The 16,338-nt window shown below is 40.8% G+C and overlaps 1 protein-coding gene across 1 annotated transcript in view; it reads right to left on the bottom strand.

Annotated features, from left to right (window-relative positions):
* The window catches only part of fmn2b (formin 2b), a 479,925-nt gene that overhangs the window by 160,830 nt on the left and 302,757 nt on the right, over positions 1–16,338 (bottom strand). Inside the window, exons 10-12 of the mRNA XM_087990994.1 lie at positions 7,359–7,447; positions 7,045–7,174; positions 2,287–2,433 (exon numbers count right to left, since the gene is read on the bottom strand). Coding sequence (XP_087847120.1) covers positions 2,287–2,433; positions 7,045–7,174; positions 7,359–7,447 — 366 coding nt within the window. The remainder of the gene's footprint in view (positions 1–2,286; positions 2,434–7,044; positions 7,175–7,358; positions 7,448–16,338) is intronic.

Raw genomic sequence — 16,338 nt, 5'->3', positions numbered from 1 at the left:
TCGTGCACATGAGTGAAGTCATTAACTGGTAGATTCGCATGGCAACACTGCTACCAATCAGGCTCCACTTCTCTAATACAGGATGAACATTGTTGTCCCTTTACTGTGGCATTTCTTGTGAATTGTCCTGATCAATGCAACATAAAAAACTTCAATAAGATGCTTCTATTTCCAGCTGTAACCAGATTTTTATACTGAGACGACCATATATGGGCAGTTGAAACTTCTGCTGATAAACCGAAGGCAAAAATAAGAAATGCAAATATATATTTTTTTCATACAATGTAATAAATTGTACACAAGTTGGCTATATATTTGGTTAAGTTTTGAACTGAAGGTTAACATGCAGATGAGTGATTAACCTGATAATAATAAACAACACCCCCACTGAAACACAGCATCTATGGACAGAGAGCCACAGTAAACCCTTCAACTGATTGGACTCTTCTTCGGATCCAGTAACAACCTTAGGTTTACTCCTACTGAAATTACAAGAAAGATAACCAGCAGGAAATGACCAACACGCCCATCAAGCCTATCCTATGCTGATTGAAGTTGCATATCAATTTTGATGACAGGTTAGGAGCCAGCAGTTGTAAGATTTATTTCACAGTTAATTTTTAGGTGGTGACTAATCATCAGTAACTTTGAAGATTAACGGCAATGTGCCAATTGGAAGTGGTCGATTGGAATCTGCCAGGTCTGAAAATTATTTTCTTATTACATTTTTGGTACTGTGTAAATTAACCAGTAATTTCAGTAACTGGTATTTTAAAGGAAGATTGGCAGCAAGACATCGCAAGTCAGTCATTTTGGCGCTGGTAAGAAATTCACATCATTTCTAATGACTCAAAACACACTTCTACACATTCAAATCGCTCTGGGCCAATTTGCCGTAAAGTGATTCAGCACATATTAAAAAGAACCAAAAATTATATTTGTACTGCACAGGTTCAGTAACTGGAAACAAATCAAAGCTGTACTGTGTTACTGAAGGAAATGAACTCATCTTAATCTCTTTAATAGACTATTTTTGATTGATGTGCTACTTCCTTCACGAATAAACTCAGCAACCTCTCTAACCCACATCCCAGTTTGTCATCACCTTTATTCACTGCAGGGAAATTATTCACAATTCTCCCTTTCTTCGCAATGTCAGTTGCTATTTCTGATCAGACTCTTTTAAGCTAAATTATTTATTTTAAATTATGTCTGAATGAAATATTAATCTTGTTTACATCCAGACCAAGAAATATCACTCATTTTTTTAAATGGATCAATTAAATCTGAAGAAAACTAAAACTTAAGATGACCATTTGCAACTTGCCAGAGATAATACTGACCAGTGCTTAAACTGCTGGTATCCACTCAATCACGTGTAACTTGTACTCCAAAAAGAAACTCGCTTTACATATATTATTGAGCTTGTTGTAAACTGTTGGCCCCACAGCTTCTTGTAGCTTACACAATTGGTTCTCCTGTATACTGACCATTAAAGAACTTTTAATCTTTCTGTCGGGCATTTTATAGACCACATATTAAAGAGGAGGTACTATGTCCTTTGACTGATACATTACAAGCTGATTCAATATTCCTCAATGGACATTTTCCTGTAACCTCATAAAAGCCACGCTGGAAACCATTCCTTCAGACATCTGCTTGTGTGGGAACCAAGCCAATGTTAAGCAAAACCCACCTTCGATTTCTCAACCACAATTATCTGTTTTTGGATGGAATGCTTCAATTCCAGTGTCAACTCTCCCAAAAGATGGAGACAACCATTCCAAGAGCTGTCACGTACAATAACTTTAAAGAATGATTTTGGTCCAGTAGTCAGGAGTTATCATCTACAAACACAGCATAAATGCTCGCAATACCTAGCTGTCCACAGCATTGCATTTTAACCATTGGCTGAAAGAGTCAGATAGTTTATACTACACGGCTATCTACAATTTGCTATCTCTAGATAACTGCCACTCTCTACACATTCTCCTAAATTAGCTATAAACATTATTAATACTTCTAAACTTTGCTTGTTCACAACACTACAGATTAACAGTTGGAAGATTACAAACAGGTTTATGCTCAGCTTTTCTGGAAACAAACAAGTGCACCTATCACATAAAAGAACTGCCGATGCTGGAATTCTGAAACAAAAACAGAAAATGCTCGAGAAATTCAACAGATCTGGCAGCAGTTCTAGAGAGAAAACAGAGTTAACCTTTTGAGTCAAGTGAGCCTTCTGTTTCTCCAGCAATGCCAGTTTTGTGTTGACCATGTACTTACACTGCTCTTCACATCTCGGAGCTTTGGAAGGATCTCTAAGCCAAAACCATCTGCTTGGCCACGACTTCTGTTCCCTCCATTCATATAGTTTCCGAAAGCAAGAATCAAACCCAGCACCTGCTTTACACTGGCACTTGTTTGGAGTGTCTGAGGCAATAAGAGAAAAAAAGTTTTAGCTCAAGCTCTTAACTTTATTATAATCATTGGTTCTGAAATCATCATCATTCTAAGGTCAAGATGCTTAAATTGGCCCTTGAGAACCATTTGTGAATAATTTTCTCTAAATTTCCAAGTGCCAAGTAAACAATTACAAAGAATTCATCTTTCCCAATGTCCCATATCCCAAAAATAAATAGTTCAAAAGCTGTTGTCTCATTTATCATAATGCCAAGTAAACAATCACATGATTATGCATTATCATATTAATATGACATATACATGATGTACTTTCATATTAATTACCATTAATATGATTACTATAATTGGCAACAGCAGCATTTAAACTAACAATACTTATTTTCAGGATATGGGGCATTGTGAAAGATGTATTCATTGCCTTTTTAAAGTGCATTCATTCTTCATCGGAATAATTTACTAGGGCCACTTCACGGTCAGATGTACGCTTGACTATGTAGGACTGATGTTTTTTGGGACAATGAACTAGTTGGGTTTCTTAAAAAAATGCCAACTTGCATCATTGCTTTCAATGCCAGTGAATTGACTATATTTATTGACTATAGTTTTGTTTTTCAGCAGTAAGAATTGAAAATACAACCTCTGGCTTTTGCCCAAAACGTCAATTTTCCTGTTCCTCGGATGCCGCCTGACCTGCTGTGCTTTTCCAGCACCACTCTAACCTAGACTCTGATCTCCAGCATCTGCAGTCCTCACTTTTGCCTCTGAAACACAAGCTCAACAGTAAACATGCCATTTCCCATTATACTAACCACAGCTTAAACATAAAAGGTATAGAAAAGAGAAGCAGGAGTAGGTTATTCTGCTCTCCTAGCCTGCTCCGCCATTCAATAAAATCAATTGTCCAACTCAGCATTCGGCTCCTGTTTTCCACCCATACCCTTTAGCCTCAAGACCTACACTAACTCCTTGTTGAAAACATTCAATGTTTGACCTCAACCACATTGTGCTAGAAAATTCCACAAGATCGTCACTCTCGGTGAAGACGTTTCTCCTTGTCTCAGTCCTAAATGGCCTTCACCATATCCTTAGACTGTGTCTGGGGTTCAGAAATGGTCATCTTTAGAGCAAAATGTCTTACAATAAAGAGCTTAGTTTAAACAGACTTGGGAAAATCTACAGCACTTACAAAGTATCTAAATGACCTTATCACTAACCAATTGTTTAATTTGGTTTTACACCATGTCTTTTTACCTTACAAATCTTAGAGGATGATTACATTTACACAATAATTTGACTGGAAAGTTAGTTACTTTGATGATATCTCACTCTTCCTTAAACCTTAGCCATTTACTATATTTTCTGCCAAAGCCCCAATCAAACTACCATGGGTGCAACGCCTTCCAGATCCTTCAGTACCCTCAGCTAGCCCGCAGTAATCTTTTCCAAATTGAAGCCTGTCATCTTGTTCCACCCACTCTATTGATCTTTAAATCCTCACAGTCTCTGTTGCCCCAACTCTCAACACAGCTTATGCCTACTAATATTCTTCCCTTCACCATTTCCTCCCCGAGTCTGTTAGTTTCTCATACTCAAACCATGGTATAGTCATTGGGAGAAATATTCCATTCACTGGAGTGTTGAGAGAGTGATGTATAGCACAAACAGTATCCCCTTATCAGCCCTTTCTGTGAACTCAAAACTCCAGCAATTTGACTCAACACAATTTACTCTCTACAAATTCATACTGGCTTTCCTTCATTAATCTGTATCTTCCCAGGTGATTGATATTTCAAAATGGCAATCCAACAAAAACTATTTTGCCATCACTGAGGCTAAACTGACTGACCTGTAGTTTCTGAACTTATCCAAGCATCCTTTTGAACAAGAGTGTGATATTCACCAATTGTTTGGTACAATCCCTGTATCTAAAGAGGTTTGGAAGATTATTAGATTCCCTACAGTATGGAAACAGGCCATTTGGCCCAACAAGTCCACATCAACCCTGCGAAGAGGAACCCACCCAGACCCATTACTTTACCCTATATTTCCCCCTGACCAATATACCTAACACTATGGGCAATTCATCTGATTCACACATTTTTGGATTGAGGGAGGAAACCGGAACACCTGGAGAAAACCCATGCAGACACGGCGAGAATATGCAAACTCCACACACACAGTCGCCCCAGGCTGGAATCACCACGCTCAACACTCCAGTGAATGGAATATTTATCCCAATGATTATAACATGGTTTGAGTATGAGAAATTAACAGACTCAGGGAGGAAATGGTGAAGGGAAGAATATTGGTAGGCATAAGCTGTGTTGAGAGTTGGGGCAACAGAGACGGTGAGGATTTAAAGATCAATAGAGTGGGTGGAACAAGCTGACAGGCTTCAATTTGGAAAAGATTACTAGCTGAGGGTACTCAGGTCCCTGGCGCTGTGAGCTAGCAGTGCTTTCAGAGCATCTACAATTTCCACCCTTACTTTTAGTGTCCTTGTACACAGCTGATCCAGTGACTTTAGCATAGCCTACCAGTTCCTCTTTATCAATTAGCATCCTCTGGTAACTTGACCACATCTTCCACTACAACCTTGGTAACATTCTACCCATCATTACCGAGGAAAACAAAATACTCACCTCATACTTTAGCAATACTCTTTGCCTTTATGTGAAATGCCCTTTTTAATGTCACATCTCATCACCCTTTTTTCTATTTACATCTTTAAAAATATAAAAACGTTTCAGATTCCCTTTTAGGTTAGCTGTTAATCTCTTCTCATTCTCTCCCTTTATGTCTACGTTTCTCCAGTTTCCCACCTAAATTTTCTGTACTCAATCTGGTTTTAAACTGCATCAGCTGTCATATCCATGCTTTTTCAGCTTCAATTTATTCTTTATCTCTTTCACTATCCAGCGAAATTTGGCTGCTTGTTTTATTTTTCCCATCCACGGATATGTATCTCAAGTCAACTACACTTAAGACCTTTTCAAAGGCAGTGTTCCATTACAGTTTTCTAACCCAAATCCAACAAAAGGATCAAGAAAAAAGAAGTCAAAATGAAGGGTCTTTGTAATGTACATTCAAATTGTTGTTGTATGGGTGGCATGGTGGCTCAATGGTTAACACTGCTGTCTCTCAGCGCCAGAGATCCGGGTTCCATTTCAGCCTCAGGCGACTATCTGTCTGGAGTTTGCACATTCTCCCCATGTCTTGTGGGCTTCTTCCATGTGTTCCAGTTTCCTCCCAGACCCCAAAGATGTGCAGGTTAGGTGAATTGACCATGCTAAATTGCCCACAGTGACCAAGGACGTGTAGGTTAGGTGTAGTTGTTGGGGAAATGCAGCACAATAGGTTAGCGGAATGGGTTGGTGTGGACTTGATGGGCCAAGCGGCCTGTTTCCACACCGTAGGAATACTATGGGTGATTCAAAAGCTGAATTTAGGAATAACTTTGTGGTTCAATGGTTAGCACTGCTGCCTCACAGCGTGCGTAGGTGAGATGCTCTTTGAAGCGTTGGTGTGGACTCAATGGGCCGAATGGCCTGCTTCCACACTGTCAGGCTTCTATGAATCAACCTAGAATGGAAATTCTACCAGCTGCCATGGTGGGATTTGAAAACTTGCCTTCAGAGCATTAACCTGGGCTTCTGCACTTTTGACCATCATTACTACTTCACGATCATCTCCCCCATGGATACTGAACACGTGAGCTGTTCCAAGTAAGCCTTTTGTCTCTTGGAGCAGAACCTGATCACATTTAAACATTTTACAGTAATGTGACGTCAATGTTTTTGGAAACAAATTACTGAAAGGTAGTTAAAGCATACATACATTTAAATGAAAAAATTATTTTCATCATGTCATAAATGGTTGTCTGTCACATCAACTCTAACCTGCTGACATTTATATTTGGACCAGAGATCAGATGCCAGTCAGACACTGGAACAACTTTCAATTAGCATTACAGGCATTTTAAGCTTGCACAAATTAAAACAAAAATGATAAATGGACAAGTACTCCATACAAAATTATATAAATGCACAAGGGTAAAAGAAAGAAAATACTTCATCTCCCATTTGCAAGAGAGCATGCCACATCTTTCTCAGGATTACCAGAATCTGGACAGTTCTCCAAGTAATGCTCCATTTATATCTTTCTGGAAAAGTAAAGCTTGCTTCAACAATCAGCACCTCTGTTTACAAGACGACCTATTAAGTAATACTCACCATTTATTATAGCAAACCATTTCCAAACATCTTAAAAGTTGATTTTTTTTTCCCCACTTTACTCTTTTGGCTATACATGTGAAGTTCCAAAAGCCACATCCAGCACTACACCACCCCTACCCTTGTAATTAATGTATTTGCATTTTTCACCCGTAAAAATCTTCAAATGGAAAATGTTTGGTCCGCACATATCCCTTGCCACCATCACCAATAAGATGGTCTTAAAAACAGCAAAAACCTGTTAATATTAAGTAGTGACTGTTTTATATAAACGCCCTTTAATAAACCATAAAAGGAAACATGAAAAAAAGCAGGAGAGGAGACTCTGTAGCCTTGGAAGTTAATAATGAGAATGGGGCATGTAGTGTGTTTGTGTGTTGAGGCCTACCTTGCATAAGTTATCCATTATTTCCAGCTTACGGTTAATTGCAGCAATACTTTCCAAGAAAGTGGACTGGAAAAGGATACAAAACACTCGTTCGGAAAAATTTTCAATTTGAGCCAGCTCATACAGAAACCTGGTGGGAAAAGTGGTCAGTCAGTCATTGCATACTCCCAAAGTTAGAGTTCCAACGCCCTTGCCCTCTCCTGCCCAACATATAGTCCAACAGACAACTAAACAATGAAAAAGTAAATATGCGACAGTAGCAGTTGAGGCAAAATAGGCCAAAAAGCATTAAATGTGGCTTAAAGCAAGCTTACTGCTCAGGCTTGTCCAAGGGCTTGGCATTATCCTTAGATGACTTTTGGATGTGCTTTTCAATTTTCTCCAACTCTTCTTGCTGTGCTCTCTGCAGATTTAAAATTAAAGACCCATATCATATGAGAAGCAGAGATTCACGAAATGTGACTTGCACACAACTTTCCAGTGTTTACAATTCTCTCTGCTATCGTGCCTCAGTGACAACATGTATTTTCACCCATCAGCTTGGCCATTTCTAAAGCTGGCACCTTTTCTCTCCATTCTCACTGCTCTCTTGATTTCATAGCTTATGTGGGAATTACCTGGGCTGTCGTTATTGTTCCTCACATTGGATCTTGAGAGTTTGCCAGCTTTCAGCCTCTTTTTGAAGAAAGAACATGTCATTTATCAGACCAATTTTAACCCTCTCACGGTATTAACTTGTCATTGTGGTACACTACCTTGGCATTTTTCAAACACAGCTTAGTGACTGTATGGTAAATATCAGAAAGAGGAAAGGATAATTCTAGGCAGAGTCATTCTCATTCAATAGCACTGGGGAGCAATAAAGATTGGAGACTCTGTGTGTTTACTGTTCCTAAGCAAGGGTAGCAAGGCCGATTTATTAAGTTTTGTAGTCTTCCTACCATCACACTTAGGAGCACCAGACAACTGCGTGCACAATGCAAGAGGGGTCCGTCCCACCATGCTGAGAAGCATAAAATAGTTACAACACAGGAGGTGGCCAATCAGCCGATTGTATCTATGCTGGGCCTCTGAAAGAATAGTTCACCTCATGTCACTTAACCACCCTTTCCCAGTGTTGCTGCAAACTGAAATAACATTTGACATTTTACTGAACTGTTGCTTTAAACACACAGAATACAAGTTTCTTTACAGCAGACCAAGAGGAATGTAGATTTACTGAGTCCATCAAACGGGCATTGTTTTAAAACCTGAGCTACTCAATGGAAAACTCAAAATTGAAGTCAGTGGAAACAAAATGACTCAGCCAGGCTGTAAAGTGGCTAGCCAATCTAAACAGGCAGTGGGCAACTTCGGTTAAAATAAGCCACTCCTTATTAGTGGGTACATTTTATTGATGTTCCACAAAAGTAATTTGTCCTTTTTAAAAAAGGACCTCAAGAAATAACAACATTAATGGTGACTATCCTGAAGGAAGGGAAATGACTTCTGGCGATACAGCAAAGACAACAGAGACTAATTTAGTTTGGGATTATGTTCAGCATGGACTGGTTGGACCGAAGGGTCTCTTTTCATGCTGTTTGACTCTATAACAGTAGAGTCGCGACGACATCCTAGTGAGAGCACCAAAACATGTGCTCCATTCAAAGTTTGTGCGAAGATTTGTAGCTCAGGTGCTCGTTGTTGTGGTTGCTTGTTGTCTGCGTGTGTGGCTACTAAGGATAGCTGGTCGTGTCGTTTCGAAACGACACAACCAGCTATCCTTAGTAGCCACACACGCAGACAACAAGCAACATGAATTCGACTGGGACAACACTACTATCATAGGGCAAGCCAGACAGAGAACAGCCAGGGAATTCCTAGAGGCATGGCATTCATCCACAAACTCCATCAACAAACACATCGACCTGGACCCAATATACCAACCACTACAGCGGACAGCTGAAACTGACAACCGGAAGCGGCAGGGACAGACCACTATAAACACCGGAGGAAACATCAAAGAAGCGCTTCGCAAGTGGCTCCCAAGCACTGATGATTCGCCTAGCCAGGGGACGAAACGTTTGCAACAAAAACTTCCAGCTCGGCGAACAGAACCACAACACGTGCTCCATAACTGGCTGTGTTCGTAGCCAAGCTGCTCCAGGACAGCCACAAATTTGCCTGCCCTGTACAGAAAAAAAAAGCATTTCCAACCCAACCAAAAGCTACTGAGCCATCGATTCCTGATCAAAGTGACAAAAGGTTTCACGGACAATGCTTTCAAGCTGCACTTTGTCAGCAATAACCTCTTCACTGACACTAAATTTAGGTTCTCCTATGGGCACTCAGATCCTGATCTCATCACAGCCTTGACCCAAACATGGACTGCAGAGAGGTGAATTCAACAGAGAGTTAATGCTCCTGATATCAAGATAGCATTTGACAGAGTGTGGCATTAAGTGGGCCCAACAAAATTTCAGTCAAAGGGTTTCACGGGAAATCTCCATTGGTTGAAATCATGTCTAGCACAAAAGATGCTGCACATTTCATTGGATAGTTATTTCATTCCCCAGATATAACTGCAGAAATTCCTGAGGTCTTAGGTCCAACCTCTTCAGCTGCTTCATCATTGACCTTCCCTCCATCATAAAGTTCAGAAGCAGTTAACGTTCTCTGTGAGCTACTGGGCATTCAATATCATTGGTGAATAGTCAGAAATGGAAGCAGCGTGTGTGCATATGCAACAAGACATGCTGGACAGCATCCAGACTTGATCTGGTAAGTGGCATGTAATATCTACACACAGTAGTAGGCAGTGAACAAGTCCAATTATTTACCATCTCCCCCTTGAATCCGCGCCCTCCCCCCCATTATCAACATCCTGGTGATTAACTATTGACCAGAAACTAAACAGGCGAAAATGAGGACTGCAGATGCTGGAGATTAGAGTAGAGATTAGAGTGGTGCTGGAAAAGGACAGCAGGTCAGATAGCATCCGAGGAGCAGGAAAATCAATGTTTTGGGCAGGAGCCGTTCATCAGGAATGGGGCCCTTCATCATTCCTGCTCCTCTGATGCTGCCTGACCTGCTGTGCTTTTCCAGCACCACTCTAGCCCTAGAAACTAAACAGGGGCAGCCAAATGATACCATGGTTACAAAAGCCAGTCAGAGACTGGAATCTCTCAGTAAGGAACTCATTTCCAGACTCTATAAAGCTTAATTTGCAGGACATATGTGAAGTGTTAAGTATGACGAAATACTCGCCATATGTCTGAAGGAGTATAGCTCATCCTACCCTCAATGTAACCAAGCCAATCCATTTCCTCAGTACATGATCTACTACCTTAAACATTAACTCCCTCCAACGTGGCACAGTGCTCCACATGGATGGCCAAGGCTCCTTTGCGGTTATGTCCAAATGGATGGCCTCTAGCACCCAGCTGGACATGGGCAGGAGATGCATGGTTACCACGACAATCTCTAAGTTGCCCTCCAAGCAACATACCATTCTGACTGGAAACTACATCACCATTCTTTCACTGTTGGTCAGTCAAAGTGGTGGAACTTTCCAACAACTGTCTGGTGCTAGCTTTTGATTGGCAGGGACTTGGTGGGCCAAAGGGCCTCTGTGCTGTCGGACTCATATTTCGGGTCCTCTGACACTTCCTCAGAACTGAGGATTCTGAGAAAGGGTCACTGGACCTGAAATGTTAACTTCAATTTTTCTTCACAAATGCTGCCAGACCTGCTGAGTGTTTCTAACAATTTCTGTTTTTGCTTCCAATTTACAGTATCCACAATCTTTTAGGTTTTTTTCTCGATTATGGGAAGTGGGCAGCTGGACCTGACAGTGAAGAAGAATAAAAACGTACACTCTTAGAATGTTGATGTGTTCATTCAAAAGAAGGATGAGGAGATGGTAGGTCCTGATCTCAATACAGTGAGCAATGCGCAAGGTGATGCGAAGTGGGCTAGTAACTGACTCCAGAAAAGTGGGCTACAAAATTCAGTGGACAGGAAGGTTCAGAGAGATTACCCACAGGAAATGACATTAGCAGGCCAATTGTGGTCAGACTGATTATATTACAAAGGGCTATGACTTGTTTATTACAGATCTGTTGAAATAAAATGAGCTGAAAGTTCAGCTCATTTTCTAATTGAAAACAGTACCATACAAGAATTGCATTCCAGAACAAGCGTGATGCAGATATCGTTCATCAATACAACACAAGACTGTCTGTCTTCCTGTGCCACAAACTTGTCATTAGAACCTTTGATTAGCACACTGTCACCACAAAAGCTATGGTTTAAGGATATATAACGTGCACAGGAATAGGAATTTACAGTATTTTCCATAAGCATATCTCTAAACCATTTGTGTCAAATGTTTTATTTATGAAGGTTTAAACATTTAATAGTTTCAATATATGGCCATTGCTCGAGAAGCCAAAAGTATTACATCATAATGTAGATGAATAGAGTCTACTGACTTGGTAAACTCAAATCTCTAATGGCACATAGTACAGCCATTCACTTGATGCAGAAACGACAAAATGAAGCATCATTCATTGTCCTTTAAATTAATGCAGCATTTTACAAAGGTGGTACGGTCTTCATTGACAATATTTAGTAGAAACAAAGTTGCAATTGTCATTCTTTACAAATAAGGAATTAAAGATGGACAAATTGCAGAGACCCCTGAAGAATCAGATTCAGAGTAGAGGTGAAAGTGAGGTAAAATCAAATATGTCTTTATTTTTGTTTTGAAGTTAAATGGGACTTAAAACTATAGGAAATCATCTAATCTCCTCTTGAAATCAGAAACTAGTATTTCCTAGGTCAAGGTTTTACCTAGAACAATGCTCAGCATGACTACTTCAAAGTCTTAGTACACACCTATTCTTCCTTTATTTTCATGAAATACAAACCCAAGTAAATCTAAGTAACACCACGGGAGGTTTTAATGAAGAGTGACAGCATTCCTAGCTCCGATAGATTTTAACTAATGGGTCTGTGGAAACTGGAAGGGGAAGGAAGGTAGGTAGGTCTATCCCTCACACCACTGCCAACCCAAACTAACTATAACTCATTAAGTTGAACCGGTTTTATTTTTGGATTTCCACTTCAGGTTCCACTACATCCCCCAGCCCTCAATTCATGTTTCAACAGGTAATAGCCAGTGTTCAAGATGTCTGTGCTGAAAGCAGTAAAAAAGGCTTACTTATGCAGGATACATTATTTTATACACCAGATAGTGTGCAGTAATATACTATAATGTGGTAATGGAAATCTAAAAAACTACTATGACCTCCAGAAATTTGATAAGAGAACAAACAGCTGGAGAGGGAAACAGAGCTATGATGAGATTTGAAATTCTTGATGACAGCCCATCAACAGTAAAACATGAACTTGGTTTATCTCTCTGATGTGGTGTCTGGTTGGTTGCTGAGCATTATTAGCTTTTTCTCTTTGTGCGGCTTTAGATATTTTAATTTCACGCTTTATCATGAGGTTCCTCAAAGATTTACAGGGTCTGGTTCAGTCCAGTCGATCTTCAACAGTGCCTCTGGCTTAACTGATGTAACATTACAAACAGCATGATGACATTCAGAAACTGAGGCAATGTTAATATTGCTAGCACCCATGCATTTGATACCGAACATTTGGAGAAATTATTCCATTTTTTAGTTATACTTTTGTGAATTGTGATTAGGAAATCAAAGCCTTTCCACATGTGGAATCTTGAAGATTAAAGCAGTGACCTGACCTGCGGGAAATTACCTGCTTTTCTTCAAACATTGTCACGGGTTTTTAGAAGAGCAGACAGAAACTCCGTTTGACATCCCTTTAGGCACTCCTTATACGCTGGGTTGCAAGCCTAACTTATGGGCTTTTCCTAATATTTTAGCCTGGAGTTGAATGAGGTAGTAGCGAAACCAAGTTGATAGTAATTTACAGAAGGGCTAAACACAATCATCTTGATAATCATTTTCCTGAGAGTACAGCAACTGTTCAAAAAATATCCAGGAAATGCCCAGAAAAATATTAATAAATAAATAAAGGCAAGAGAGTTTGTTTTGTAGATACATGGCTGTGTATTTTAAGAAAAAATGGAATTTTAGTTTTTGAGACAAACACATAATCCTGATCAAAAGCTGTCCGTTGCCACCAGTCAGATTGCATCGTCTCACTTTAGAGCAGATTTTTTGGTGGTCGGGTTACAAACAAACCCAAAATGTTGTGGCTCTGGAGGGGAGACAAGCTGGCAGCAAGTCTGGAGTGTCAAACCACTTCAAGCAATGAACCATGTCCTGCATGCTTCCAGTACCAACTTTCAGGGAAAATCACAGCATGAGAATTCCAAACACGCTAGTGAAATACTTTCATTAGTGCCTGGAAGCTGACAAAAATTATTTTGCAACAAGCGGAAGCAGAGATATGGAAAAATTCAAGCACTGAGGTTTTGAAAAGTATGAAAAAGTGTGCTTCTTACTTGGTATACTGAGCCCATTCTAAGTATCTACAAAAAGCACAGTGAGACTGGTGTAAAAAGCAATTTGCCAGCTGGTTGTACAATACAGCCCTTCAGCCCAACAAGCTTGCACCAATTCGTAGTCCTTATTTAGACCCACTACTAATTGCCCATGCATGGTATCTGTTTCTCTATTTGTGTCATATTTGTGCATCCATCAAGATACACCTCAAACATTGCTAATGTGCCTGTTTCCATCACCTCCACTGGCAGTGTGTTTCAGGCACTCACCCTCTGTGAAAAAGCTTCCCTCCACTTCTCCCCTACACCTTCCTGTTCTCACTTTGAACCTGTGTCCGCTTGTAGTTGACCTTTCCACCCTGGGAAAAAGCCTCTGACAGTCCACCCTATCTATGCCTCTCAATTTTGTAGACCTCTATCAAATCACCCTCAGCCTCTGTCTTTCCAATGAAAACAATCCATGTTTATCAAATCTCTCCTCATAATTAAAACCTACTAGCTGAGGCAACATCCTGGTAAACCTTCCATGCACCTTCTCCAAAGCATCAGCATCCTTTCGTTAGTGTGGTGATCAAGACTGCACTCGATATTCTAAACGGGGTCGAACTAAAGTTTTGTACAACTATAGCATAACTTGTCAATTTTTATATTCGGTGCCCTGCCTGATGAAGGCTATATGCCTTTTTGACCATGTTATCCACCTATATTGTCACTTTCAGGTATCTGTGGTCCTGAACACCCAGATCCCTTTATATGTCAGTGCTCCCAAAGGTCCGTCATTTATTGGGTAATACACACCTGCCTTTGATCTTCCAAAATGCATCAATTCATATTTGATCGGATTAAACTCCATCTGCCATTTCTCATCAAATCTGTAATCTATATCCTGCCGAATTCTCACTACCTGCAACTCTGCCAATTTTGGTGTCATCCAACTTACTAATCAGGCCACCTACATTCTCCTCCAGATCATTTATGTACATTACAAACAAAGGTCCCAGCGCTGATCCCTGCGGAACATCACTAATTACTGATCTTCATTCTGAAAAGCACCCTTCCACTGCTACTGTCTTCTATGGACAAGTCAGCTTACTTTGGATCCAAGGAGACTCCATCTTCTGTACCAGCCTGACATGAGGTGCCTTTTCAAGTGCTTTACTAAAGTCCTTGTTGACAACATACACGACCCTTCCCTCAATCATTCTTGTCACCTCCTCAAAAAACTCAATCAAGTTAGTGAGACATGACCTTCCCTACAGAAACCCATGCTGTCTCTCATTAACAAGTCCATTTGCTTCCAAATGTGAATAAATCCTGTCACGCAGTATCTTCTCCAACAGCTGCCTCACCACGACATCAGGCTCACTTCACTTGAATTACCTCTACTTCCCTTCTTAAATAAAGGAGCAACACTGGCCATTCTCCAGTCCTCTGGAATCTTACCTGAAGCCAAAGAGCTTGTAAAGTATCTGTTAAGGCTCCAGCTATTTCCTCCCTTGCCCCCACAGTATTCTGTTATAGATCCCTTCTGTTCCAGGGACTCATCTACCTTAATGTATTTCAAGGCACCCTACATTTCTTCCATCTTGTTGACCTGCCCAAAAGTATTCAAACACCTTTCCCTCACCCCAACATCCCTCACGTTGCTTGCTTTGGTAAATACCAAACTCAACAATCCTGTTATTTTCATATCTTTCCAGAATCGGACTACATATCTCTCCCTCTAGCTCCTGCTGAAGAGTCTGTAGTACAATCCCAGCATTGAGATTGTACCCTTGCTATTCCTAAGCTCCACCCGTAATGCTTCACTGCAAGATCCCTCCAGAGTGTCCACCCTCAACACAGCTGTGATATACTCCTTAACCAGTAAGGCAACTCTGTAACTGCTTTTGCTTCCTACTGTCTCATCTAAAACATCGATATCCCGAAACATTAAGATGCCAATCCTGTCCCTCTTTCAACCATGACTGTGACAGCAACATTGTAATTGTATGCATTAATCCAGGTACTAAATTCATCCACCTTACCTGCTATGCATTTTGATTGAAACAAATACAGCCCAAGCCTCTGGTTCCTCTGAGCTCAGCAACCTCTCTCCAACTGCTCTTTCTCTTAACTGTAGTTGCCTTAGACTTAAGATTTTCCCCAGTCGCTGTACTCACTGACCTGCTGCTCTAGCTCTCACCCCCCTGTCACACTAGTTTAAACACTGAGAGGCACAATAGAACCTCCCCGCCAGGATACTTGTGCCCCTCCAATTTAGGTGCAGCCCATCCTTGTTGTACAGGTTCCACCTTCCCCTGGAAAACACTCTAATGATCCACATATCTGAAGCCCTCCCAGGTTCACCCATTCTTTAGCCACATATTCAATTGTACTATCCTGTGCCTTGCCTCCTTGCACATAGGGCAGTGAGGGCCCTGCTTTTTAGTTTACTATCTAACTTCCTGAATTGTCTCAGGGACATTCATGACCCTGTCACCAGGGAGGGACCACACCATCCTGGAGTCTCTCTTGCAGCTAGAGAAGAGTCTGTGTGTGCCCCTGACTATCAACTCTCCAGTTACTATTGCTCTAGGCCTTGCTCCTCCCCTCTGTACGATTGGCCAGCTGTGGTGCCACTGCTCTGGCTGCTGCTGCTGACACCTGATGGCCCATCCCCTCACCAGTATTCAAAGCCAAATACTTGTTTGACAGGAGGACAGTTGCAGGGGCCTCCTGCATTGACTGACTGCCACATCTAGCCATCACCCACCTGTCTTCCTGTACCTTGGGAGTGACCACGTTTCTTTCACTTCTATGACACTGTCAGTCATTTG

This window comes from Chiloscyllium plagiosum, unplaced genomic scaffold (assembly GCF_037043375.1).
Source record: "Chiloscyllium plagiosum isolate Xiang-an unplaced genomic scaffold, Cpla_swu_hap1 HiC_scaffold_10, whole genome shotgun sequence".
Classification (NCBI taxonomy): domain Eukaryota; kingdom Metazoa; phylum Chordata; class Chondrichthyes; order Orectolobiformes; family Hemiscylliidae; genus Chiloscyllium; species Chiloscyllium plagiosum.
Note: the sequence above shows the minus strand (reverse complement) of the source record. Positions and strands in the feature narration are given on the sequence as shown.